Source organism: Akebia trifoliata, chromosome 12 (genome assembly GCF_017979445.1).
Source record: "Akebia trifoliata isolate Shusen 1 chromosome 12, ASM1797944v1, whole genome shotgun sequence".
NCBI classification, from domain to species: Eukaryota; Viridiplantae; Streptophyta; class Magnoliopsida; order Ranunculales; family Lardizabalaceae; genus Akebia; species Akebia trifoliata.
Window position 1 is genome coordinate 15,160 of NC_141386.1, and position 26,829 is coordinate 41,988.

The 26,829-nt window shown below is 36.2% G+C and overlaps 2 protein-coding genes across 14 annotated transcripts; one reads left to right on the forward strand and one right to left on the reverse strand.

Annotated features, from left to right (window-relative positions):
• Positions 1-420: 420 nt before the first annotated feature.
• LOC147388389 (CDP-diacylglycerol--inositol 3-phosphatidyltransferase 1-like) lies at positions 421-7,738 on the reverse strand. Of its 5 annotated transcripts, XM_086419645.1 has the most exons (14): positions 7,116-7,738; positions 6,963-7,030; positions 6,134-6,707; positions 5,643-5,701; positions 4,736-5,218; positions 4,269-4,639; positions 3,802-4,157; positions 2,401-2,440; positions 2,201-2,245; positions 2,007-2,072; positions 1,733-1,847; positions 1,575-1,631; positions 1,375-1,473; positions 421-602 (listed from the first exon to the last, which is right to left on the reverse strand). In XM_086419645.1, exons 8-14 carry the CDS (start codon positions 2,412-2,414, stop codon positions 495-497), a joined length of 504 nt encoding a protein of 167 aa, XP_086275771.1. In that variant the 5' UTR covers positions 2,415-2,440; positions 3,802-4,157; positions 4,269-4,639; positions 4,736-5,218; positions 5,643-5,701; positions 6,134-6,707; positions 6,963-7,030; positions 7,116-7,738; the 3' UTR covers positions 421-494. The 5 variants fall into 5 exon arrangements, with proteins under 5 accessions (XP_086275771.1, XP_086275772.1, XP_086275773.1 ...); XM_086419646.1 differs by having other exon boundaries at positions 4,736-5,701; XM_086419647.1 differs by having other exon boundaries at positions 4,736-4,800; positions 4,890-6,707.
• Positions 7,739-7,809: 71 nt separating this feature from the next.
• Positions 7,810-25,933, forward strand: LOC147388390 (uncharacterized). Of its 9 annotated transcripts, XR_015170682.1 has the most exons (8): positions 7,810-8,280; positions 10,969-11,132; positions 23,379-23,475; positions 23,556-23,611; positions 23,717-23,921; positions 24,546-24,626; positions 25,361-25,395; positions 25,552-25,933. XR_015170682.1 is itself a non-coding variant. In XM_086418719.1 (5 exons), exons 1-3 carry the CDS (start codon positions 8,196-8,198, stop codon positions 23,822-23,824), a joined length of 357 nt encoding a protein of 118 aa, XP_086274845.1. In that variant the 5' UTR covers positions 7,810-8,195; the 3' UTR covers positions 23,825-23,921; positions 24,546-24,626; positions 25,361-25,933. The 9 variants fall into 9 exon arrangements, 1 of the variants encoding a protein (XP_086274845.1); XR_015170678.1 differs by having other exon boundaries at positions 25,361-25,933; XR_015170681.1 differs by having other exon boundaries at positions 23,564-23,611; positions 25,361-25,933.
• Positions 25,934-26,829: the final 896 nt, after the last annotated feature.

A 26,829-nucleotide genomic window follows, 5' to 3' on the forward strand; every position in this document is an offset into this window, starting at 1 on the left:
GCAGTTTATTAACTTGTTTTTAAATGGGCAAAATCTTTCGTACCAATTGCTTAGATATTCTAGGTTGAATTAACTGGAAATCTTGCAAGAAGACAATCATTTTGAACATAGATAATCCTACTTACAAGATTTATGCCATACGCTCTTCTTTGAACGGTTGGTTTGGTTGGTCCCATTTCCCACCCTGACAGTCCATTCATCGTTCAATGAGTGGATTCAAATCAGTGTCAATTCCTTTCAATTATAAGGCGAAGAGTTAAATAGGTGTGTGTTCCAACGGACCAACTTGAGCTCAGCTTTTGATAGATATTTTTTAATAGGCTCAGTCCGGTCATAGTACTCAGTTTTTGTACAAGGTGTATGAACAGGCTTGGTACATGCGCACGCATTTTCCAGTAAATAGCACTGTATGTAGCCAGAATTTTCGTGAATTTTTTTAACGAATCATTGAATAGCACAATGCAAGTATTGTCTTTCCTAATGCTTCCCTTGTTTCACACAATATCAAAACACTGTTCTTTCCGAAAAAAGAAAAAAAAAACATGAAAATGTGAACTACATTTGAGTGAAAAAGCAGGAGTGTGCCCACCTCGCCCTGAAATCTAAACATAACAGAAATAAGTAGCTTCAGGGTCTCTGCCTTCTATTAACATCATAAAGCACACACACACATCTTCATCTAATACCATTAAAAAAAATACAACCATTTAGATCTAAAATGAAATCCAAATATAAGAAACCATAATTGAAGATAGCAGCAAAACCAGAACTAGCTATTTGAATAATACCAAAAAACTGTTAAAAATAGTAACATATGACCCACCTAGAAAGGAGTTCATCAAATTCACAGTAATAGTATAACATATTACGGATCAGATAATTTTCAAAGATCACAATATTATAGTAACATGTTGCAGACGTGTCAGTTCTGATAAATATTTTTTATGGTTAGGCATATAACAATCACTCTAACACAAGATCTAGGTTTGCATGTTCACAAAAACTACTCATTGTAACAAATGCTAAATTAATACATTTTATTTTTATCATTTTGGCTAAGCAAATGCTAGGCTAATACATTTCCAAAAAGAGTTCAACAAATTCACAATAATATGGTATCACAATTATCTCTAAACCAAATCAAAATGTATAAATGTGCGCACAAACACCCAGTTAAGTGTTTGGATAAAAATATTCCAGAAACTTCACTTCCAAATATGACCAACATCAGGGCTTATAAAGGTTATAATAGTCCACAAAAAGGTACATGGCACTTCAATCATTTGATGAAAATTCTAGTATGATTTTCTACAGAACCCGGAGAATTATGCAGACATGAGTTTTCTCATAAGTTATATACTTGTGTCTCTCTACCTGTATAATGTTGACTGCTTGCTTGATTGCCCATCCAAACAGAACTAATGCAACTAGTAAAGAAAGAAGTGAATTGTGCTTCACAGTATTAAGTAAAACCTGATAGAGACGAACACAGGAACTTAGTAAGCCAGGACGAGCTTCTTTGAATGTATCAATGTTTAGAAAATAAATGTACCATTTTGAGACCGAAGACTTACATCAATCACACTCTCAGGTTGGTTTTTTGCAAAAAGGAAAAGGATGATGTAAAGACCCTGCAGTATGTATCAAAGAAGACACGGACATGGTTTTCAAATATATGTAAGGCTATAGGAAAAGGTATTGACTCAAGCAGATTATATGATTTATAATTAACCTCAGATACCACACAGCAATAAGCCATGAATTGACGATTTCCATAGTATGCCTTGACATGCCAATTAGTGCTGTCTTTTACATCTTTATGACTAGCCTTTCCTGACAGAAAAGTACTGCAATAGTAAATTGGTTCAAGCTTAGAACATAACATTACCAAAACGATGATCTCAACAAGCATAAAAGAGAAGTCTGTATAAAAGAGGAATTTGTCCCAGCAGAAGTAATTCTTCATTTAGCATTAAATCTGTGGATCTACCATTCAAGTAACCCACCTGTACATTTGTAGCCAGTGGCTGGCAATATCCAAAGCAAACAATGACAAGAAAACCAAGCCAAGGCTGCAAAAAGAATCATACTGAAATGCTCAGAAACTCGGGCATACTGTAAATTCAAAACAAATTATGTAAGCATCGGAACAAACCATCATCATCATCATCATAAAAGGCTTGCAAGACTTAATCTATACCTGTAACATTGGGACAGGATTACAAGTAGACAAGCAGTGTTGACCCTGAGAACAAAAAAACATACTAACTGAGATGGGCGCATGAAGATTCTGGACTATTGAACCCTTGATTCACACAAAATATACAAACAGAAATGGAAAATCCTAGGCAAAATAAAATGAAGTTTTGTGAGCAGCCAAAAAGTTTAATAGAAGAGCACCTGTTTGTTACCATGTCCAAAACAGCACCAAAAGTTGAAACTGAATCAGGATATCAGAGAGGTCAGACATTTTAATATTGATTCATGTCAACCTCTAATCAACAGAAGTCCATAGATTGTAACAAAAAACATGAGATACAACACATGTACATCAGAGATATCACAAAGATAGCCGATAAAGACATTTAAGTAATTTTTCAATTTAAGGATCTCAAGTAAGTGGGCTTGTGTTCGCCTAAGATCTAAGGAAAAAATTACATTTCATCGCCATTTCCAGAACCTTAACACCCGTCTGATTGGTGTCAGCAACATGAATCCCATTTTGAATTACAAGCTAATTAATAACATACTCTACTGACTCGAAAGCTAAATTTTGAATCAAGCTTCGACATCACTTAATTCAATTCTGCAGTTTCAGACTTCTCTGATTTGATTTGCTACTTTTTTTAGTTTAGTGATTGATATCAAAGAGAGTCTAAGTCCAGTTACTCAACTAATCCACTGTAGTGGTATGGTAGTTATGTGGTAGTTGAGACTTGAAACACATCCGATATTACACTAGAAGAATATGGCCCAATACCCCCTCAATTGTTCATTTTCTGTTACCTAGAGTAAAAACAACATTCCTTGAGTACAGGGAATGGGATTCATGTTGCATACCACTCAGCCATGCCCAAACATTTCGCCTTGAGTATATTTATAAAGCATAAAAGAAACTGCGAATATGAAAATCAACTATGAGCATTAGATTTAGTACAATGCATTCTCCAAATACTTTAATTCTCCTGATGTCCTCTTCACTTCCCACTTTTTACTTCAAATTATTGGGTTCAACTTTTCATAAAAAAGAAAGGCTACAAAATCAAGCTTGGCCTGAGGGCATAGCACAAATGAACTTAATTGTCCAATGAAGAAGCTATTTTATATGAGTAAGTTACGGCATTTTCATAGATCTTAGCAGGGTGACTTCACATAGATGGGACTTTGTGAGAAGTTTTTGGCAAGAAACTCTTACCAGACTGCATCAAAGAGGATGAATCCGTTAAAAGAATTACTATCATCAAATTTTATAACATCTTGGAAGAGACGATAGAATTAATGAGGAAGAAAAGGTCAGGAAATCTTTCTCGAAAACAAACAAACAAAAAAAAGAATAAAAAAATGATCGAAATTTCTCTTAATTTTACTCAAGTCATCTATAAACATCAAGTACACATTTTGTTTTGGTACATAAGCTAGACTTGACTTCATGAACTCAAATTGGTTAGTTGTTGCCAAGTTAGATGTTGCAATACATGAATTCATGAACTCAAGTTGGCACGTAAGCTAGACTTGAATTCATGAACTCAAAGAGAAGTAATCGAAGAAAATATAGAGGGAAGAAAACAATGCAATACTTACATAACTGAGAAAATGATTACTTGCTTAAGCTTAGTTTCGAAAGAACCGCGGCCACCTGATCACCACCCAACAAGAAATACAGATGCCTTAGTGCAGCAGAAGCCGATAATCTCCCTCTTCTAAGGAAACCTCTCTCGGAAATAAGCTTTGTAGCCAAGTCCCAACCTCTTCCAGAATCAAGATCAAGAAGCCGTAAGTCAGGTCTCATTCGAGTGATTTCTCTCCACTTATTTAAGTCATATCCATTTGTCTTTATTTCCAAGTTTAAATTCTTTAATCTCGATGTCAATCTTAAGGTGGGAATAGCCATTTGCAATAGTATAATCCAGGCCGAGTACATATCAAAGAGATTCAGACTGTTAAGTTGAATTCATAAACAAAACCTAACATTAACATTTCACAGAACGAATTTTATGAAGTTTTCAATAAGAGGACGACAGTGGTACACGTCAGGAGGGAAACTATACCTGCCAAAGAATAGGAGAAAGTAAAGCCGCTATGGGCTCTAGGGGAGGGATGGGTGTTTCTTCTGGGAGCACGTATAACTCAGGAGGCATATATATCACACAGAATGCATAACCAGCCACACATTCTTGCTCAAATACCATTAACATGACCCAGGTAAGCTATAAGAAGCTATGTACCTCAAAGCTTATCAAGCAATAGCGTATGAAAATTCAAGATTAAGAAATGTCAACCTGTGCTGCATCGGAAATCAATAGCAACACAAGATCACTTCCTGAGATTGTTTCCCATATGTCATCCAGAGTTCCACTCTCCTCAGTAAATCTCGCAACATGCGCTTCATCAAAAGAACGTGAGCAAGCCTCAACCCAATCTGTATCACAAAAAGCAACCACAATAAAGTTAATATATAGATGAATAGATGGTACTGTAATCCATGAGAACATAACAAATGCTTATAAGAATTTACCTTGACAACAATATCAGACTTCACCTCTACAAGTGAATCTCTCAAATTCTGAGCTTGTGTAGGTCCTTACACCAGATAAAAGTAGTTAATTGTGTTGATAAAAGATATATACCAGTTAATCACCACAAAAAAAAAGGGAAAGAAAGATTAATACCAATTACAATAAAACTTAAGAAAAAGCTCATTTTTGCACACATGTGAAAGGCATATATCTTTTCTGTATTTGCTTGCAAGTAGATGTCGGCTGGGATGTTTGTTTCTGTGGGTGAGGAAAAGACGGGCCTTGAACCACTTCACTGGTTTCATCACTTACAAATATTAGTGATAAAAGAGTTGATGGTTTCCTGTTTGGATAGCAATCTCCAATAAATTAAAGATACTTGCTTTTCAGAATGAAAAGAGTTGATGCCCAAGCTTCGCACCAAGATTATTCCTCTATCCTTTGGAGTCTACCATCTTCTGCAGATCAATTTTTTGGGAAACCTATTTCCATAATTCCACCAATTTAATGAATTATCGGAAAGATGCACATGAAACGTGATATACAAGTTACAATATTAGAATGCACGTGAAGGATTGAGATAGAGAAAGTGGATATGAACTCACTTCCAATAACAGAACTTAAAACTTGGTTGAGTACTATTAACCATGGAAGGAATTTTAGCTAGCATAGCACTTGCCTTTAACTTGCTAAAGGGATATAGCATTTGTCAGAAAGACACTTGGAAATGTGAAGTACACAATCTATGATATCTGTTACTAGAAAGCTAAGTACAAGGTGAAATAGATTTAAAGGACAATCAATTCATCTTCTTTGATATCTGGCACTGATAGTATAGGAACTTCTTAGATCAAATATACAAGGACAATTAGAAGAAAAGAAAAAAAAGCCACCAAATAGACATACCTTTGAAGGATCAAAGCCAAATCCACTCATTTGCATCATCCACTGTGTGTCATCAGTGGCTGCATCAGCAAATGCATATGAGACTCCATAACATCCAAAGATAGTGATTAAAAAAAAACAATCAAGAGATACTATATAACTTGAAAATCCCAGTGCAAAAATCTATGCTCATGTCTTAAGCTTTTACACATCTGGTACTTACTGCAGAAGAAAACTACTCTCTTCAAATTATCCCGACGGTTAGATCCAAAAGAAAACTAATATAAACCCAATACAAAAGCTTTAGGCCTGTCCCCCCACCCCACACACACACACACACACTGTAAACATTAACTTCATACACTAGGAACTAGACTGCTTCATGTCACCAAATTCTATAGAGTTAGTATACTACATTATATGTCAACAAGATGTCATTGACTTAATATATCATTGGTCTCTAATACCACTAGTGGTCTGAATGTAATTAACAAAACCAAAGTTGCATTTACCTGTCCAAAAGCATTGCAGAATTCCAAGAATTGCAGGCGTGTCCAACATCTTCAGCAGGTTTATTTTCAACACAAAGAGCCTCAATATAAACGATTCATCAAAACTCAACCTCCAATCAGCCTGAGTGGTCTCCTTCCCAAATATTTGAAATGTACTAGCTCCTAAAATATTTGAAGTAGGGGCCCAAATATGGTCCAAGTACTACATTTGTCTTCCTAATTAGTTAAAAATTAAGCCTGCATTCCAATTTGTGAAAGAGGAAGCAGCATGCAGAAAATACTCCAAAGAATGTGAACGATAAAATAAATTACTAAATGAACACTATCACTGCATGGATAACAAAAATGAACTACTTGTGAAAGAGGATGCATATTTCAATATGTAAACCCAAAGGATAACAGAAATGAACTACTTGGGACCACAAATTGGGGATCATAGAAAAGGAAACAGACAAACACTGGTAAGTGGTGACAAATATTACAAACTAGTTTCACTTACCGCAGCTTCAACATTTGCTGGAGATTCATCATTAGGACTTGAAAGCATGGAAATTACACTCAAAACGCTCTCAACCTGCACAAATAGTCATTTCAATCATTCTCTATATCATTACAAGGCTCCTAAAAGAGTAAAACACTTGCATATAAATGATACCATACAACAGGTTACTACGGTGATTATTATGATGAACACTTTCCAAAAAGAAAAAGCATTGACAAGTCAAGAATAAAGCAGGCAAGGCCATAATGCAGCACCTTATATTCCCCAATAAGCCAATTCAATGATTAATAGAGCAAGAATAGGCCTCTTCCATCCAAAAGTACTTACCAATGTGAATGTAGTGCGACTCTGGCTACTAAACAAGTTAAAATTATTTGGACCAACATGACGATGTTCTGCCATCATAAATATCAGAAGTTAGAAACATGCATCTATGTTCATCAAAGCGTTATGTGTGTGTGTGTGTTGCTGCAGCAATACCTTCTCCAGCGGCAATGAAAGAAAGATCATGCCCAGGTGTCAAAACTACTTCTTCCTTTATGCCCTCAACTTAAGTGCCCTGCAACACTTTTTGCATGCATTATTAATAGCCCAACCAAGATGAAATAAAACCATAATGAATTTTTCAATATAAAAAAGATGAGCCGACTCAGTGGTCGAGTTGACTTGGCCAAATGAGTTGACTCAGTGGTCGAGTTGGCTCGGTCAGCAGAGTCAACTCAGTCACTCAGATCACACGGGGTTGACTCTGTAAAATGAGTTGACTCGGAAATTGAGTCGATGCAACCCACTGAGCCGACTCAGCAGTAGAGTTGACTCGGTCAGCAGAGTCAACTCAGTGACTGAGTTGACTCAGACCACCAGGGTTGACTCGGTAAAACGAGTTGACTAGGTGATCGAGTCGACACAACCCACTGAGCCGACTCAGGGGCCTAGTTGACTCAAATAGCGAGTTGACTCGTCAAACGAGTTAACTCAGCAAACGAGTTGACACAACCCACCGAGTCAACTCAGCACAGTGAGTCGACTCATAGTTCGAGTTGACTCGGCCAAACGAGTTAACTCGGTATTTGATTTGACTCGGTCAAACGAGTTAACTCAGTGTTCGAGTTTGGCTCAGACCACCGAGTCAACTCAATTGAACCCCACGCCCCACCTTTTTTTTTTCCGCAAAGGGAGTAATTGTCCCGGAAGCCCCGTTTTGAAACTTGTTAGTAGCCGTTGTTATGTTTCTCTGTGCCAACGGCTAGTTCATCTCTCGATTTCTCTCTCATCTTCCCTGTCTGTCCCAAATCAGTTGAAACCCCACAGAATCAGGTTTTCAATTCAAGGTAAAAGAAAGAAACCCTACAGAATTAGGTTTTCAACTGAAGGAAAAAACAAGAAAGAAACAATGGTGAAAATTGGTCCGGAGGAGGAGCATCAGACCACCAGCAGCGCAACGACTATTGCTCCTCCTCATTTTGTATTCTCCCATGGCTTCTATTAAGTCTACTTCATGGGCATGGGAAGGGCCAATGGAGATGATTTTGGGGCTATAAGCAGTTGGCGCATGTTCTCATGGACTCGAAAGATAGTAAACTTTGGATTGGAACCAGACAAATGCTCTTCTTCCTAAATTCATCGATGGCGACAATCCATTCAGGTATACGCCGCTTAAGCTGCTCACTTGAACCGTCGGGAGATGGTTCAACTACTCTTCTTGATGACTTCATTCTTCTTATGGCTTCCTCTCCAACAGGATCCAATTGCTGCTTCATCTTCATCTTCTTCTTCTTCTTCTGGGGCTTTACAATTCCTCCTGCCTTTGCCATATATCTCTTACTATACTATCCTCTTCAAGAGCTAGCTGTTCTTTCTAAGTAACACCCAAAATCGGTTTGGTCAGTGGTTTTGTCAACGTTTTCCTTTTAATTAGGAAAAAGTAATATTTAAATAATAATAATAATAATAATAAATTTAAATCAAATTTACTCGGGGTCTAAATTGGTTCGACAAATTGTCGGTCCAACCATTGCTCTAATTTTAAAGCATTAGTTGTATAATCATTTTCTTACCCACTTCTTAATAACCATCTGATTTTGTGTCCACATGAAACATTCCTCCTGACGACCTAATGCCTAAGAGATTTTTTCTGTTCACACGAAAGTCAAATCTCGTGAAATTTAATGAAGATAGCTTTTTAAATTGGGGATTCCCTCCATTCACCTGAGTTAGTGTCATTGTTCAATCCGAGATCCTATGAAATCTAAGATTGACTTTTCTGTGAAAAAAAGGTTTTATCCAATTTTGGCTCATATCCATAAACAGAACAAAGAGTGTTTTTTTAATTTATTTTTTTTTATTTTTTTCATCATAGACTATTGAAGAGGTCATTGGGTGGGTTTGACCCTGTTTAATTTGGTTGGATCGGTTTACATATATAAACAACTTTTTTTTTTTATATGTATATATTTTCATACACGGATAGCTATTACAAAGTCTAGTAATACCTGGTAGGACCGGACCACCAGTTCGGCCCGATTTTCATAAACAGTGTTTAAAAAACGGTTTTCATAAACAGTACATTTTTGGATTTCTTTAAGAGAATTACTATTACCACATCAACTTTTGCTAGCGCCACATCAACTGTGTGCAATTCTTAGATTATTTATCATAGGAATCATTGTGGCATTAGTAAAAGTTGGTGTGGCAATAGTAGCTCTCTTTTTTAAAAACCCATTAAGTTCAACTTCCTTAAAAACCCTATATCTCATTCTTGAGATTTGAAGGTTGAAGAGGACAAAATTCAACGTAATATCTGCCATAAAACATGTGCAATTATTTATCTCGAAAGAAAAAATCTATGGTTCTTCCACCTGCCACGTCATTGAGTTTTTTAGTTACCATTTCAAGTTGAGTTACAAAATCAACATTTTTTATGGTTCTGTGCGCACCTCCACATCAACGTAGTATCTTAAGCAGTGTTCCACGTAGTCACTCGAGCAGGAACTGTATTTTTGCATTATATCTACTATCTGTTTATTGGGGAACATCAAACGTCATTTAAAGTTTAAACAAGTCCCTAAACTCGTTGAAAACTCGAAAATTTTTACATATCTCCTTGCCCGTTCATCCAACCAATTCATAGTTTATCTCCACTTGTCCGTACGAAAGTTAGCTACGTCTCCATGTTCCCAGATGTTTTCTCCCTAACCGGCATCCTTCCAAAAAACCGTGATTTTCGTGAAAATATTTATTTTCCAAAGCAGGACATCGATGCATTCAAATGGTAATATCTTATCCTGTTAATGGGAATTAATCATAACTTGTGCCAACTTCTCCGTATTGAAAATATCTACGTTTCCCAAACAGAAAGATTTTTGTTACGAGTTCATCTTCCTTTTCAAAAATGGCGAACAACAGGATATTGTAGATGAGCACCCGTTCTCGTCGAAATTTTTTACATTTTTTAAATGCTCGGATCTCCTTGGCCATTCATCTAAAGGATTAGTAGCTTATATCCACTTGTCCGTACTAGATTTAGCTACGTCTCCATGTTCCCGAATTTTCTCCCCTTGACCGACATCCTTCCTCGAAAAACATGATTTTCGTGAAGGTATCCCTTTTCTAATGCAGGACATCGATGCATTCAAATGGTCATATCTCATCACCCATCTATGAGATTTAATTGTGACTTACGCCCACTCATTCATATAAAAAATACTTACGTTTCTCGAGAAGAAAGATTTTTTGTACGAATTCATCTCCTTCCCGAAAACGACAAACAATGGGATACTCCGAGCACCCATTCTCATCGAATTCTCTTTTCTTGTTGGCCCAAATTAGTAAAAAAGTCATCCAAAGTTGGTTTTGGATCAACTTAGGTTTAAGACCATGTTTCCTCATGATGGTTCTAAGCATGTTTCCTCATGCTTTTATTAGAGACTCGAATATAAATGTAATGACCAAGGCAAATCTGTTGATAGATTACTTGTATGTAAATTAGCATGTTTGTAGAGTTAAAAAAAATCTATTGATCAAATTTTTTTCTTCAAACAAATTAAGTGAGTCAATTTTCTAGTTTATAAAAACCCTTTGATTTTCTTAGCACTCCAAGTTCATAGTGGTAGCTTGTTTCATGATGCTTCGTCTTTTTAATCCATTTTGTTCTTCAATTTTTTTAATCCCAGCATTTTAGTGTGGAGCAATAGCTCCTTTTATGTATAACTTACATTCTTTCCCTATTTTGGTTATACTGATCAAGTGTAGTGGGATTGTGTATTTCTATCAACATTTTGATTTATAACTAATTTATATACTTGGGTAATGTTGAATGGAGGAGTACCTATAGCATTTGTTGGAATTGAAGAGGCAGCAACTTATGGAGAATTGATATATGTTGGAGGGCTTGGTCCAAGTGTTAATGGAAAGCTCAGTTCAACCATTGCAGAAATTTTTGAAATCAAGCTTTCCTTAGATGGGTCTCGATTCTACATCAAGTTCTACGATGTTGAAGTGAGTTCAACCAGAACCATAAGTCTTTTCTTGTTTGATGGCATGGTTATTATTGGGATTAATGTTAATATATCGTCATTGTATGACATTTCTACATTCTTCTATTGCATATATTTTCTAACCTTATGTGTTTGCATGACAACTTTTACTCTCTAAATTGTTGAATGACTTGGATGTTTTAAGAAAGACTTATTTGTTATCTTTGTCCTAGATTGAGAAGAATTTTAGAAGAGAAAATCACACAAGTCTCATAATGAGAGCTTGATATATATTTATAATACATAATAAGGGAATGGACATAAATGCCCTTTCACAAGAATAATAGAAATAAATTCATATAAAACAAACTAGAACTAACTATTTATTCTAACATTTCTAATACTCCCCCTCAAGCTGGGGCAAATATATCAACTAGGCCCAGCTTGGTGAGATGAGAATTTATGACTGAAGGTCCAACAGACTTTGTAAGCATATCTGCTAGTTGATCTGGGGAAGAAACAAAGATTGTCTTAAGTACACTAGACCGAACTTTCTCCCTAAGAAAGTGAACATCAACCTCAATGTGCTTAGTCCTTTCGTGAAGGACTGAGTCAGATGCAAGCATGATAGCAGACTTGTTGTCACAGAACAGCGACGATGAACCAACAGTAGGAAATCCCAACTCTGTTAACAAAGATCTAAGCCAAAGAAGCTCACATGTGCCTAGAGCCATAGCACGATACTCAGCTTCAGCAGAGGAACGAGAAATCACACTCTGTTTCTTACTTTTTCATGAGATAAGATTACTGCCATAGAAAGTACAGAGACCAGATGTAGATCTCCTATCTGTAAGAGAACCCGCATAATCAGCATCAGTGAAACATGATAGATGTGGCTGAGCAGTGGGTGAATAAAATAAGCCTAGACCGGGACGAGACTTCAAGTAGCGAAGGATACAGTACACGACATCAAGATGTGAGGTACGTAGAGCATGCATAAACTGACTGACTACATTAACTGCGAAGGTCAAATCCGGTCTAGTATTAGTCAAATAAATTAAACGGCCTACGAGTCTCTGGTAAGATGAAATATCAGATAAAAATTCCCCAGATTCAGCATGAAGGCGATGATTTTAATCCATTGGAGAAGATGCAAGACGACAACCAAGCATACCAGTGTCCTGAAGAAGATCCAAAGTGTATTTATGTTGAGATAACGAAATACCACGACGTGAGCGGGCTATTTCTAACCCCAAAAAATACTTGAGGGGACCTAAGTCTTTAACCTCAAAAGTACTACCTAACTGCCTCTTAACCATGTCAATCCACTGTGCATCATTTCCAGTTACTATAATATCATCCACATAAATCAAGACAATGGTATTGCGGCCATCTACTCCTCGTCGAATAAAGCAAGTATGGTCAGAGTGACATATAGAAAATCCCATAGATAAGATGACCTCAGAGAAACGCTAGAACCAGGCTCGCGGAGATTGCTTTAGGCTATATAGAGATTTAAGAAGACGACATACTTTCCCAGAATACTCCCCCTGAAAATGAAAGCCAGGAGGGGGGTCCATATAAATAACCTCTGTCAGATCACCATTTAAAAAGGCATTATTCACATCAAGCTGGTGAAGAGGCCAGGAGTGACAGGCCGCTAAAGAGATAAGTAGACGGACAGTAGACAGTTTGGTTACAGGGGCAAATGTGGCTCCAAAGTCCTTTCCTGGAGTCTACGTAAATCCCTTAGCGACAAGTCGAGCTTTGTAGCGATCAACAGTACCATCTGCAAGATACTTGACTGTGAAAACTCATTTACAACCAACAGTCTGCTCCTCAGAAGGAAGAGAAACAAGATCCTAGGTGTGATTCTTCTGCAATGCATCCATCTCAGTAATCATAGCTCTAGTCTACATAGGATCACGTAAAGTCTCAGATACAGACTGAGGAACCCGAATAGAGCCAGTAGTGGCAAGATAGGCTCGATAGGAAGGAGAAAGACCCTGATAAGAAACAAACTGGGTGATAGGGTGATTAGTAACACACCCTCGCTTACCTTTGCAAAGTGCAATTGGTAAGTGAGAGTCAGAAATAGAAGGAACAGGCGTAAATGTAGACTAAAGTTTGAGAGGGAGGAGGGCGACGAGAGTAAACTTGCAGCGACGGCGGTGAAGATAAAGATTGAGAGAAAACTGGAGATGGTAGCACTGTTGGAGAAGAATCCTGTAAAGAAGAATAGTCCTGCAAAGAAGATGAAGTACGAAAATATGGAACATTTTCAAAAAAGATAACATCTAGGGAATGAATAATACTATGAGAAAGGGGATCATAGCACCGATACCCCTTTGACATAGAAGAGTAACCCAAGAAGATACAACGGGTAGCTTTATCATCTAGTTTGGTACGATGAGCAGTTCTATCTTGAACAAAGAAAGTACACCCAAAAACACGAGGTGTAATAGGAAAGAGAGTGCTATCAGGTCGAAGAACATGAAGAGGTACCTGTCCCCCTAAAGTACGACTCGGAACACGATTCAGGAGGAAAGCAGCAGTAAAAACGGCCATATTCCAATAGGACTTGGGAACATGCATCCCGCACAGAAGGCAACGGACTATGTTCATGAGGTAACGGTTCTTACGTTCCGCCACCCCGTTTTGCTCAGGAGTGTATGGACAGGATAACTGATGAAGCATACCACGCTCATAAAGATGGGAGCGAATCCCATCAGAAATATATTCCCCACCATTATTTGTTCTAAGAGATTTGACTGTAATGTTGTATTGGGTTTGAATCATTTTAAGAAAATTAACAAAAATAGGTCAGACTTCAGAGCGAGAACGCATTAAAAAAACCCAAGTACAACGAGAATAATCATCAATAAATGTAACATAATATTTATAACCATTAAAAGCAGTTACAGGGGAAGGCCCCCACACATCAGAATGAACCAAATCAAAAATAACATTAACTCTATGCATGCGAGGAATATAAGATGCACGTGTGTGTTTAGAAAGCTCACACACAGAGCATTGAAATTTGTGTCTACTACAAGATTATTTTAAAGCAGGAAATAAAGAACATAAGTGTTGAAAATTAGCATGTCCTAAGTGAGCATGCCATAAGTCTAAAGTCTGAAAAGAAAAGGTATGAGTTCCAGTGAGGGGGAACACAGAAACCGGGGCAGCAGTAGGTGGAGCTTCAAACAGGTACAACCCATCCCTCTCATATCCCTGGCCAAAAGTCATTTTTGAAGTCAGGTCCTGAAAGACACAGTGAGTAGGAAAAAATGTTACAGAACAATTAAGCGATTTTGTAATACTACTCACAGACATAAGGTTAAGAGATAAATGTGGAACATGGAGAACAGAATCAAGAGGAAAACCAGGAGTTAGAGATATAGAACCCTTACTATGAACAGGAGTTAGAGACCCATCAGCAAGGCGAACCTCCTTATGAGTAGTAGGAAAAATAGAAGAAATAAAATTATTGGACTCACCAGTCATGTGATCAGAGGCACCAGAATCAATGACCCAGGTCAGAGGAGCAGAGCTAGACTGAGTGGCATGAAATGCAGAAGAGGTACCTGGAGGAGTGGATGCAACTGTCAAGGATGAGGGAGTCTGAGCCTGAAGCTGATCCCGTACAATAGCTGTAATCTGTGTCTGAAGATGTTGCAAATCAATAGTACCCAAGGAAACATGATCAACAGAGGTAGATTCCACAACAGCAGCACAGGGCTGTCCCCCAGAAGATCTCAACAGGTGGGGATAGAGTTGAAAGCAACGAGCCTTCTCATGGCCAATCTTCCCACAATGATTACATGTCAGACTATTTCCTTTACCACGCCCACGACTCCCACGGCCTCGATTCCCGGATCCTAAAGTACGGGAATTAGAAAAACTGGAGTTGGCTACAAGGGCCATCTGATCTGTATCTGGAGCTGAGGTAGTGACAGGTAACTGAGTCTGAGAGGGAATGACACGGCGACGACGCTTATCGCTATCAACAGTCACAAATATCTCAAATAATGAAGGTAGAGGAGTGGTATTAAGGATTTGGATCCGCAATGCCTCAAATTCAGGGCGTAAACCCATGAGGAACTGGTATGTCTGATGCCGAGCAATCTTCTTGACCACATGTTCAGCTGTCTCTACAAATAACTCGGCCATGGACTCATAGTGCGAGAGCTCCTCCCAACGGGACTGAAGAAATCTAAAATAATCTGCAACACTCTGATTTCCTTGGGATGCTTGAGCAATATCACGATAAAGTTCATAAATCCTTGAATCATTGCGAGCATGTGCATATGTTTGAGTAAGAGCTGACTACAAAGAAGAGACGGTCTCATGATACATAAACATAGTGTAGATGCGTTGCTCCATGGAATTGAATAACCAACCAAGAATAGTGCAATTATCAATTTCTCATTATTCAAATTTGGGATCAATAGGGGATGGCTTAGGAATACTACCTAACAGCCAGCCAGATTTCCCCCAACTACCCAAATAAAGTCGTACAGACGGAGACCAACTCTGAAAGTTGCGATCATCTAGTGACGCATTGGTGATACGTTGGACGGAGAAATTGGTCCCAAAAGTGGTGGTAGAATCCTTAGTCTCGTGAGTCGTAGTCATTGCACACTATTAGTATTGTATTTGGATTGAAGAGAGATCTCACGTGTCAGTACTGTTTAAGGCCAAATAATCTTATTAATTGCTGTTGGCAACACTAGAACCAACACCTCCTGTTGTTATAAGATTGAACCAACCAAATACCACTGTTGTGAGATTGAACCAACCAAAAATAGTCACTGTCGCAGGTCTGTATATACCCTAAGAAGTGTTCTAGGGCAGACTCTGTGCTGTAGAAGTATCGTAGAACAAAATCAGATCATGTAGAACTGATAGAAAGTCAAATATAGACCTGTAATCCAAGGTAGATGGAATCGCAACACAGCTAAGAAATGTAGTAGGGCTGACTGTGTGTTATAGAAGTATCGTGGAGGAGATCAGACCCTGTAGGACTGATCGAAAGTCATAAACGAACCTCTAGATCACAGTAGATGGAATCGCAACTCAGCCAATAACATGTTGCTGCTGTCACAGGTTCTTTTAGGTTATCTAGACCTGATCGCAGGCACTCTAGAGTCTGTAGGTTGAGTCGCAACTCAAGTATGAACTTGCTGTTGGTGTCGCAGGTCACTGTAGATCATCCAAATCTGATCATAAGTGGGAAACAGGCCTGGAGAAACCTCCTGATGTTGTCGTAGAGAACTTTAAAGCTTGTAGGTCTGATCGTAGATGAGATTTAGACCTTCTGCTACAGTCGCAAGGTATTAGAAGATCCTAAAGGCTGATCACAAGCCAGATCCTGATCTACAGGTAGCCTGCTGATGCGGTTGAAGTGATATGTGTGATCTATAGTTGTTGCTGTAGCCTGAAGACTGATCGCAAGAAATTTTTGGGGCTAATAGACATCCACCCAACAACACAAGGCCGATTGCCAAGGGTAGTCTCTATTGCAAAAAAAAAAAATATTTATTGATCATAGTGCAAATCTCTATTGCAGTATGTGAATTAGAAGACGGTGATTGGATTTTTTCTTTTTGGCTCTAATACCAAGAAGAATTTTAGAAGAGAAAATCACACAAGTCTCATAATGAGAGCTTGGTATATATTTATAACACATAATAAGGGAATGGACATAAATGCCCTTACACAAGAATAATAGAAATAAATTCATATAAAACAAACTAAAACTAACTATCTATTCTAACATTTCCAATAGATTGAAGTAACTCTTGCTTTGCCTTTCTGATATAAGTAGGAATAACTTGTGTGCTTCCGTTGCTTATATTTCCAATTCACCCCTTGGTGGTTCATTCACCTTAAAGTGGAAGGGTATGTCTAAATAACACACAAATGCAGAAAATGAAGGACATTGAACTCAGGCTTGGACATCACAACATTACCCCAAGAATGTTATCCATTTTGATTTCATACATTTTAATAGTAGAATTTTTTTTGTGAAAACTCAACTATAATATGATTTTAGCATTGCCCAATTTGTTTAGAATAGTATTTATTTTAGTTTGTCTTCTAGAAGTCTAGTTAGAGGGCTTCTTTATTATAAGAGATAACAAGAGATGATTTAGTAGTTTCTATGAGGATATGACTCAAGAATCAAGATAGATATGAATGGCTAAATAATATTCTTATTAATTAACCAATGGGGTAAGGCATACTATATCCATGCCAAATCAGTAAATTGAGTTGTTCAAGGAATAGGATGAGATATTGTTTTCTCTATGTGTTGTGAATGGTTGCTATCCAACAAACATGCCACAATACAGTCCTTTTTTTACTGGATCCTGAGATCTCCTTCGCATGAGGGTTTTTCCTAACCCCTCGAACTGCGAGGGGATTTTTAACCTGGCTATCTTTGTTCAACCATGTTTTTTGGAGTCAAAGTTGGATGGCTATTCCTTCAAAAGTGGTAAAAGTTTCGCTTGATGTTTCATCACTCTTGGTGATAAGTTTAGGCATTCTTCATTAGGTTTCCTCTAATTGTAGTGTATATATCATTCTACATTTCCCCCCACAATTGGCATTGGTTACTTCACATATGTTTCTATATTGGGGGTATCTTAATCGTCTTTTATTATTCCACTCTTATATTATAGATATCTATCTTGTTCAAGACTTTTGTCTCTTCATGCTTTAGCAACAAGTGAGAATTTCATTATAAAATGTTCACCAATTTTTACTATTTAGCTTATCTCATTTTTTTTTTTCAAAATGGGATGAACATGAATATTATTGCAAGCATTTCCTGAGAAACCATGCCCTTGATGACATTCTCTTGTTTGGCTTCATTTTTTAATTTTAATTTTATTTAAATAATGGTATGCAAGCTCCCATCTGTAAATAAAATCCTCAAAAAGTAGACACCGAAATTCCTTGTGAATAGACCTATAAATAATTGAATGGAGGAACAAGAGTCGCTTACGGACCCTAAATTTTGGAATAAGGCTTTGATGATGATGATGACAACAAAACAACAGTTGTTTGTTACAATAATTGGGTATGAGTATGCATGTTGTGGGGACAGTTTGACCTTCCATAAAATGCAATTGTCTGTATGTCATGCATATATTCCTATTAAATGAACTACTTAATGGAAGAATCCTTAGTGAAGTGTTGGCTTCTTGGCAAAAGGCTGTGCAAGATTTCATTTTAGCTCTTAAGTTAATTTTACTTGGAAAGTGCCTTTGTATAAAAATATGAGATCAGTCAACAGGAAGGTGCCTCTGTTTGTTCATTGATTTGGATGGTGGTCCAGTAATTGTGTCAATACTAGTTTTGTATAGGTTTTTAGGTGAGTTGAAGGGTAGATCGCTGGACTGTTTTAGTACTACAAAAGATGTAAACTTTAATGCACACAATAATCCCAGCAATATTTCAATCTAAAGTCAATAAGAATTGATTGAAATTAAATGTAGGGTTGTTATGGGTGGGGGGTGAAAGAACAAGGGTGTTTTCTAGATGTTAATGGAAACTAGGTAGGGAGATTTATCAAGGGGTTTGGAAGTTAGGGTTTGATCAAACAGAATAGAAGATAAAGAGAAGAAGATTTAGGAGTAGAAGATGATACCTTGGAATCACTCCCTAGGTTTCTTGCCAGCTCACCAAAGAGGTTTCTTGTTATTGTACTTCATGTGTTTCAATTTTTTTCTTCTTGGTGTTGGGTTTCTAGCATTTCAATTTTCTTCTTGAATTGTAGTTCTTGTATTGGGTTTTGAAGCTCTAATCTTTGTTATAATGGTGAGGAGAGTTTGTGGTTTAGTCTAGTTGATACTAAAATGAAACATTGATCTCAAAAGAGGCAACGTTTTCTAAAAATACTTTTGAGTAGTTCAATGCTTCATCTAGTGATTTATTTATTTTTGATCTATGTTAAAATCAGAATGGGTTTAGATGATGATGACGTAGTAAAGATAGTCACAACTTGTAGACACCCCATTTTTGCCTGAGTCGAACCCAAGAACATTAAAACTTTTCGAGAATGGAGTCGACATGGAGAGTTTCTTATCTAGTTTAAAGTCTGAAGATCAAGCACAGGGACTCATTAATCTGGAGAGGTCCAACCAATCTTAATTTAAGCCTAGTTGAACCTCAAGTTCGACCAGGGTAAAATTTAGCTTGGCTGAACCTTGAGTTCAGCCAAGACAGTTAAAACAGTTTAAACCGTGTGCACTCAAATTTTCTAGGAAAAATAACTCCTTAACCCTCTCTCTTAGTGACTTATTCTCCAAGAAATCCCTTCTTAATTCCACTTCTACCTATGCTAAATCCCTCATAATTCTTTCCACGTAGAGTCTTTTAGTAAATCACTCATTCTTCTAATCTTGACCTAAAGTCTTGTTTGGTCCCAACTTATGGCCAATTACCTCTACTAACCTTGGTTTGTTGAGACTCATCAAGGGAAAATCCCTCTTCTACCATTGTTCAAAAATCGAAGGGATTCCATGTAAATTGACCACTTTTCGAAGCCTAAGGCATTTATATCCACCCTAGAGAATTCTCTAGAACTTCTACCTAATGACCAACCTATCCCTAGTTTGTTGGAGACTTTCCCAAAGGAAATGACTAAAGAGGTCAAAAACTTATTATCTAATTACATGTCATTTGACTTATTTCCCTCACAATTGACTCAAGATCAAGGTCTTAGGACCATTCTAACTTGCATTAAGAATTCTTTAGAACTTTTGAGTTTTTACTATCCTACCCATTGATGATCAAGATTGGTTAGACATAACAAGAGGATAAATACCATCAAGGCAAAGGTTAGAAGGTAGAATTGATGCTTTTCATGAAGGTTTTAGTAAAATTATTGGGAATTTGAAGATTTAGGACCAATTTATCCCCAAGGGTCTTCCAAAATCCTATAAATATTCCAAGGCAAATGGAAGAGCTCAAGTTGATCCAAAATTATGTCCCAGTTTCTCCTCAAAGCCCTTTAGCGTATCAAAACTCTGTCCAAATTCTTTTCCAAACACCCAAGAAGCTCTAACTAAGAAGAAAAAGAAGAAGAGACTAACGTGGGGTGTAGTTGTAATTTTTCTGGTTTTTCTATGTAATTCCCTTCTAAACCTCCCTCTTCTATCCACTCCCTTCTTTACATTCAAGCAAGTTTACTTTTAAGATTTCTTTGTTTTTATTGATGTAGATCTTAGTTTACTTTAGTTTGAGGCTTGGAGATAGAGAGTAAAACCTTCTCAAAGTAATCTCCTCCTGTAAACCATCAATAAGCTCTCAAGAGCATTAGAATAATTATTCTTTACTTTCCTTGCAAGTTTTAAATTCCTAGTATAGATATCCTTACTTTCTTTAGTTCCTTGCAAATTTAAATTCATAGAATAGACTTTTTCTAATTTTCCTTCCTTAATGGCTTAGGAGCTAGAGAGTAATCCCTCATTGGAAGTAATCTTCTCTTTTTAATTCCATTACATACATACACTATGTGCACACACATCACATTATGTTTACTCTAAAATAGCTACGGGTCAAAGGTGGAGATTTATCTAGTGGATCTCTACCTAACTCTGTAAGCTAACAAAAAACAATCCCAAAGAGGACATAACTCATGCATAAGGTCCCTAATCTTTCCATGGTGGTGTCCAACTCATGGAAACCTTCTAAAGGATAAACCAGCAAAAAGATGCTCCCAAGTGAGCACTTAACCTCTTAAAAGAGTCTTGGGATCCAAGAAGGTGAAATTTATATAGATTTCGACTAAAATCCTAGGCTCACAAAAAATTTCAGCAAGTACTTTGTTTCATTTTTAGCTTGCTCATTAGTTTAAATCTTCAATTTCTTAAAACTAGACTATAATTCTTTTGCCTCTTAATTTTCTCTATAACTTCCTCTACTTTCAAAATCCAAAAAGAGTTTTCTAATCTTCGCCTATGGTCAATATATTGGTAACCATCTTAGGATGGGAGGGACAAAGCGCCTAACACCTTCCTTGTCCCTCAATTGAACCTCCTTACCTTAGATTTCTAGGTAGACCATTTCCCCTTATCTTTGGATATATGAGTCAATACAAGCGAAAAATAGATTTTAAAAAACCTTTTATAGTGTCCATTCACACTTTAATTGAATGGTGGCGACTCCTAAACCCATGTAGATGAGCTCAAACCTCTCCAAAGGTTTTGAAGCCCACGTATCTACACTACTAACATATATATATGAAGCACTAATGGACCCAAAAAGCTTATCTTCCCTCTAACTTTTTGAGTACTCCAAAGTACTAATGAGAGCAAAGATGCTTAATTTCAGAGACTAATATCTACTTCAATAGATGTATTGCCATGCATTTTTTTATGCTACCAAGCACATTAAATGGATTTAGGAAAATTTAGTGCTCTTGATTGGCTAAAATGTTTGAAAGGTCACTTTACTGTACTTATTGTCTTGAAATATAGGAAAACATACAGGGTAACATCACTGTATTAATATCAACCTATGCTATATTGCTATTCTAAATGGTAATTTATTACCTATCAACTATGTAATAATGCATGCTCAGCTGAAACCTTCTGTGATGGTACAAAACTTCAACTAAATTTCAGGTTCTTGCTTCATTTTGATTTCACTTCTTGATGAATAGTGGCTGAAGACACTCTTTCCTACATTAAACAGAGGGACACAAGTTTATGACAAGGGAATTTTGTTCATTTTGAAATATTTCTTATTTGGTATGCATTTTTTGCTAACGAAACGAGCATTCTAAGCAACTAAATAAATAGAAAACCATCTCATGGATGTCATATTTCATTTCTCTTTTTTTTTTTTTTCTTATAGTTAAGATGGACTTGAACCCATGGCCTAAGATTCAATTTTTTTTTTCAAGATGATTAGCTTGTGAAATTAAAATGGAGAATACGAAAGGATTTGACCCAAATTTGGGAAACTATCCTTTAATGAGGTCATTGAAATTAAGAATCATTGTACCTAGATTGCTCTGTTAGATTTTCATTAAACAAATGTGGGGTGGAGTAGGTTTAGCTAACTGTGAGGAGTACTTCTCATGTACTGATTGTAGGACTTGTTTCATGTTGTCTTATTTGTTAACTCTTAAGAAATATGGTTTGGGAAATGGTCATAAAGACTTAGCAAGGAAGTGCATGATTTGAAATATTTTATAATCTATTTTGGCTAAATGAAACAAAGTTTTGGTGGATTGTTGTGTGGGTGGGTCCAGTATAGTGGATGGACAAATAGAGCTAATCCTTCATAGGCTCTTCCCTTTTTAATTCCATCCCCACCTTGCAAAAGACATGGAACTACGGGATTACCAAACAGACCCTTTGCTCTAAAAGCTCTTAATACTCAAATGGTGTGGTTTATTACTTCTATCTTTGTGTTTTTTCTCTCAGAATATTTTCAATTATGATGGATGGCCTAATTGATATCAAGAGATTTATGTGCCTCCAAGCCTTGAATATGTTAGATCTAAGAAGATTGAAATCCTACTCATCACTTATTGGATTGGGCAACAACTAGAGTTCAACCAAGTTGGAATGATAGGTAAGAGTCTTGCTTAAATTGATGCTTGGATTTTTGGTTGTTCTGATATCATTTTGTCCAAGTTTGATTTCTCCTTATGACTTGTTGAACGAGGATGATAGTTGTTGGAAAAGTAGCTGGATTATGTATTTCAGTTGTTCAAAACTTATTTTTAACCTTATTTATTTATGATTCAACTTTATAGATGAGAAACAGATTAAGTAATTCTTAAGTTATTTGTAGGTTGTACCATTGGTGTTTCTACAACTAACAAAGTTCCACATATTTGTACTAATTGTTGTTCTGGGTTTTATTATCACCATAGATATTCTATATTAACAAACATTATTGTGTTGTTGTTTAACTTAGCCATGATTTTCATTAAAAAACCAATAGTTGAAGCTTCTTCATCTTCCCCCACCACTAGATCAACAAAGATTCAGGTAAGATGTTTCAATTCAAAATCCTTGGAGTTTTTAGAGACAATTCAAGAATTAATATGCTTTATAACAAAATTTATTGGTCTTTTGGAGACTAGAGTTCAAATTTTGCTATTTTTTGCTGGTCTATTAGGTTTTCTGAATCTTGACAAGGTTAACTTGAATTTGCTAGAATTAACACGATTTCAACTTTCAATTCCCCTTTATAATTATATTTTCTCTTATTTAGTATGTTTAATTGGCTCAAATTGCAGATCAACATGGCTTTCATGTGTTTGTGGTGGAGGAGAGAACTTGTTTTTACAACTAGTTTTCCATTTAGATAGAAGGATTTAGGGCTAATACGATAATGTAAGTTTACTTGCTTTAATTTAATTTATTTTCTAGCCCAATAATCGGTCTAGTTTTATTCTCTAATGTTTATTTTCTAGCTCAATAGTAACAACTACCTTTGGATCATCCTCAATTAAAAGGACAGAAATCATTGGTAATTGAATTGGTTCTTTGAAAATTTTGATTTTGGAGATATACAACTGAGTTCAAGAGATTCTTAAAAGCCTAAAATTTTTCATTTTTATTTTTATTTTTGTAGGATCCACCGGAGAGGCCGAAAGGCCATAACACAACAGATACAACATTGGAAAGCAATTATGGAAAATTTCAGGTGAATCATGTCCGAAAGGAACAATTCCCACTATAAGAACAACAAAAGAAGATGTAGAGCTCAATCGATTTGAAGATTTGGAAGATAATTAAGACGACCCATAAGACGTGATTCTTCGAGCAGCGGACATGAGGTTAGTATCACAGAAGATAAGAATGGAGAAGATATTCAAATAGTTTTTCCATTAGTTCTAAGGGTACATCGGTTTGATTGCTTGTTTTCTTTTATAATTTCTGATCTCTTTGAGCTACCTTTCTTTTTTTCTTTTCTGACATTTTTGTCTTGTCAACGGTCATTCTTTTTAGTTGAACAATTTGTTTTACTATGTTATTTGTGAATTAGTTGGTATTGCAATGATAAGTTTTGTGTTTTGTTTCTAATTGGATTTGATGTGAATTGAGTTTCTTGGGTGGTCAAGATTTGGTTTCTATGAATGATATTTGTTTTATGATCTTGTTTCTTTTGTTTTTCTGATTTTTTTTTTTATTACTATTTCGTTTATTGTGATTGGAATTAGAGGACTGTCCTATTGTTTTTTAAACCTCTATATTCGATGCTCATAAACTATGGATTTTTTTTTAAAGCTTATCTTCCAATAATTTGATAGTTCAGGACTGTCAAAAAAAAATTCTACAAGAAAATATTTGACGGGCATATTTGACAGGCTGGTCCGTCAAATATGGGCTTTTCCCACATAGTGTCTGCAGAGTTGGTATGCTTGGTTTGCTAATATGTTCCATACCCATTTGTTTGATAGGTTATCAAAATGTACAAGAAGCAACTGTTGCAAGGGTTGGGTTATCTTCAAAAAAATGGAATAATGCACAAAGACATTAAGGTATATCTCCCTTCTCTTTAATTGGTACTTTTACTTTGAGAAAAAAAATGAGTCTACCATATTTCCAAAACTAGTCAATTGAGTCAGTTCAACGTTCAGGGGGCAAATATTCTTATTGATAATAAAGGGTGCATCAAGCTTGCTTATTAAGCAAGTTGTTGAGCTGATATAAGCATTGCATGACCTTTTCTTTGTAGTTGTCAAAATTCTCTAATATTTCTTCTACTTGGAATATAATATGCTATCCGAGAATGTTATATTACACTTTGATCTTCATTTAAACCTATGTTTGTAATATTGGATTGGATAGGTTTTACCTCTCCCATCACTAGTAGCTATTTCTGTACAGTTGACTCATGCAAGTGTGTTGTTATCATTGTCAATTTGTCCCACTTCTAATTGGGTCCACCTAATTTACCCAACATATTTATACAAATTGTGGCTTTATACGACTGCTTTAATCTGAAGATTTTTCAGCACATGAATATCACCAAACGGGGTGTCTTGCTTCACACAAATCCTTGAGAATTCAAGACTTGCAATTTCAAATTTTCATATAGCACACTCAAACAATTTCTACCTTTCGAACTCTACAGTGATATTTAATTCTCTCTGAGAAGTTTTGAAACAAGTTAAAAATGTAATTTGAAAACAGCCCATATCAGGCATTATAATTCAGTTTGTCTTGTAATTCCTGTCTCAACCAACAATCTCCTTTGTCTTGATTATGGCAGGTGAGAAGCACAAGTGGGAAAGCAGCCTGGAATAGGTAATATATTTGTCATGTTAAAATTTCCCATGCTTTTCTCTTTGGCTGTGTATGATTGTGTGGGAGCATACCCCTTTCTCTTTTCTCATGAAAAAGAACAGGGGTTTTAATGGTTAATTACATGTTCGAATTTTCATAAATATTGCATTTCAATAGGCTTATATGCTGTATAAATGAGGTCTCTCGGATTCATCTATGGACCGAGCTCACCAATGATGGAAGCCTCTACCAAGGAGCTTTGGGAGGTAGTGGTGGTGAGTGGATGAAACCACCTCTGTTTTCACCGTTGCTCCCGTCCATCATTTGGTTCATGTATGCAAAAAGACTTGACCGAAGTCATATGATCTAAATCAAGCAAACTCTCAGTTACTAGTTGAGTAGGTTTCAATGACTCGTGAGAAAACAAGTGATCCCAACCATGTAAACATAAAATCTAACAGATGAAATTTATATTATTTTAATATCACATATCTTGAGGATGTTTTATCCCAAGAATAAATATCAATCATTGGATTTTTGTGTTTAGGTTTTTTTTTATTTTCCAATCTCACTCCCAAATAGTCAAAGATGGGAAGATTAGGCGTCTTAAGTTTGAATGTTGAAGTGAAAGGACGCAACTAACGCCTTAATTCAAAAAAGAGAAAAAAAAAACATGCCAACCCAAAATAATAGATTTAATCTTCATGTAAAACAAGAATAATACACTGTTTTTACAATCTATGATCCAACAAAAGGAGGAACATCAATGTGGATACTATAATAAATTTGCTTCGTCAGATATAAATTTCCTCAGTCATTAATTTTGAAACCAGATGATCCAATTTAAAGTCTGATAGCCAGTTGAGTTTCCAGACCCTTTTGTAAGATCCAAAAAACATGAAGCTTCTAAAGTACTTTTTACAACACTTAAGAGCATGTTTGGATACACACAAAAAGTACCTTTTTGACTTTTGAAAGTTAAAAGGTTATACAATCTCTTTGAATTCAATTTAGAAAACTCTTTTTAAAAAGTAAAAAATCCTTACTTTTTATAAAACAAAAAAAATTAATTTCTACTTTTCAAAAGTTATTTTCTTCTAAAATTACTTTCTTCCCGGATAAGATATTTTCTACTTTTTTACTTTCTATCCAAATGGGCTTTAAAGTAAGATGTTTTGTTTTGACCGTATCACATCAAGTAAAGTTAGAATCAATAAAGCAAAGAGGAAAAAAAGAAGAGAAGGCAAACACAACAAAATGCATGGAGAAAGATAAAAAAGAATGGCAAAGTGGGAAGAAACTTTGGCCATTACACAGATTAAGAAATAGAGATTAATGACCCCCTCACATGCCATACTCATATAAATTGGGAACTTTACAAATTTGTTTCATTTTTCTTAGGCATATTAAACTCAATCCTACCAATGTGGCTATGTGCAAATAGTTTCCTTCATA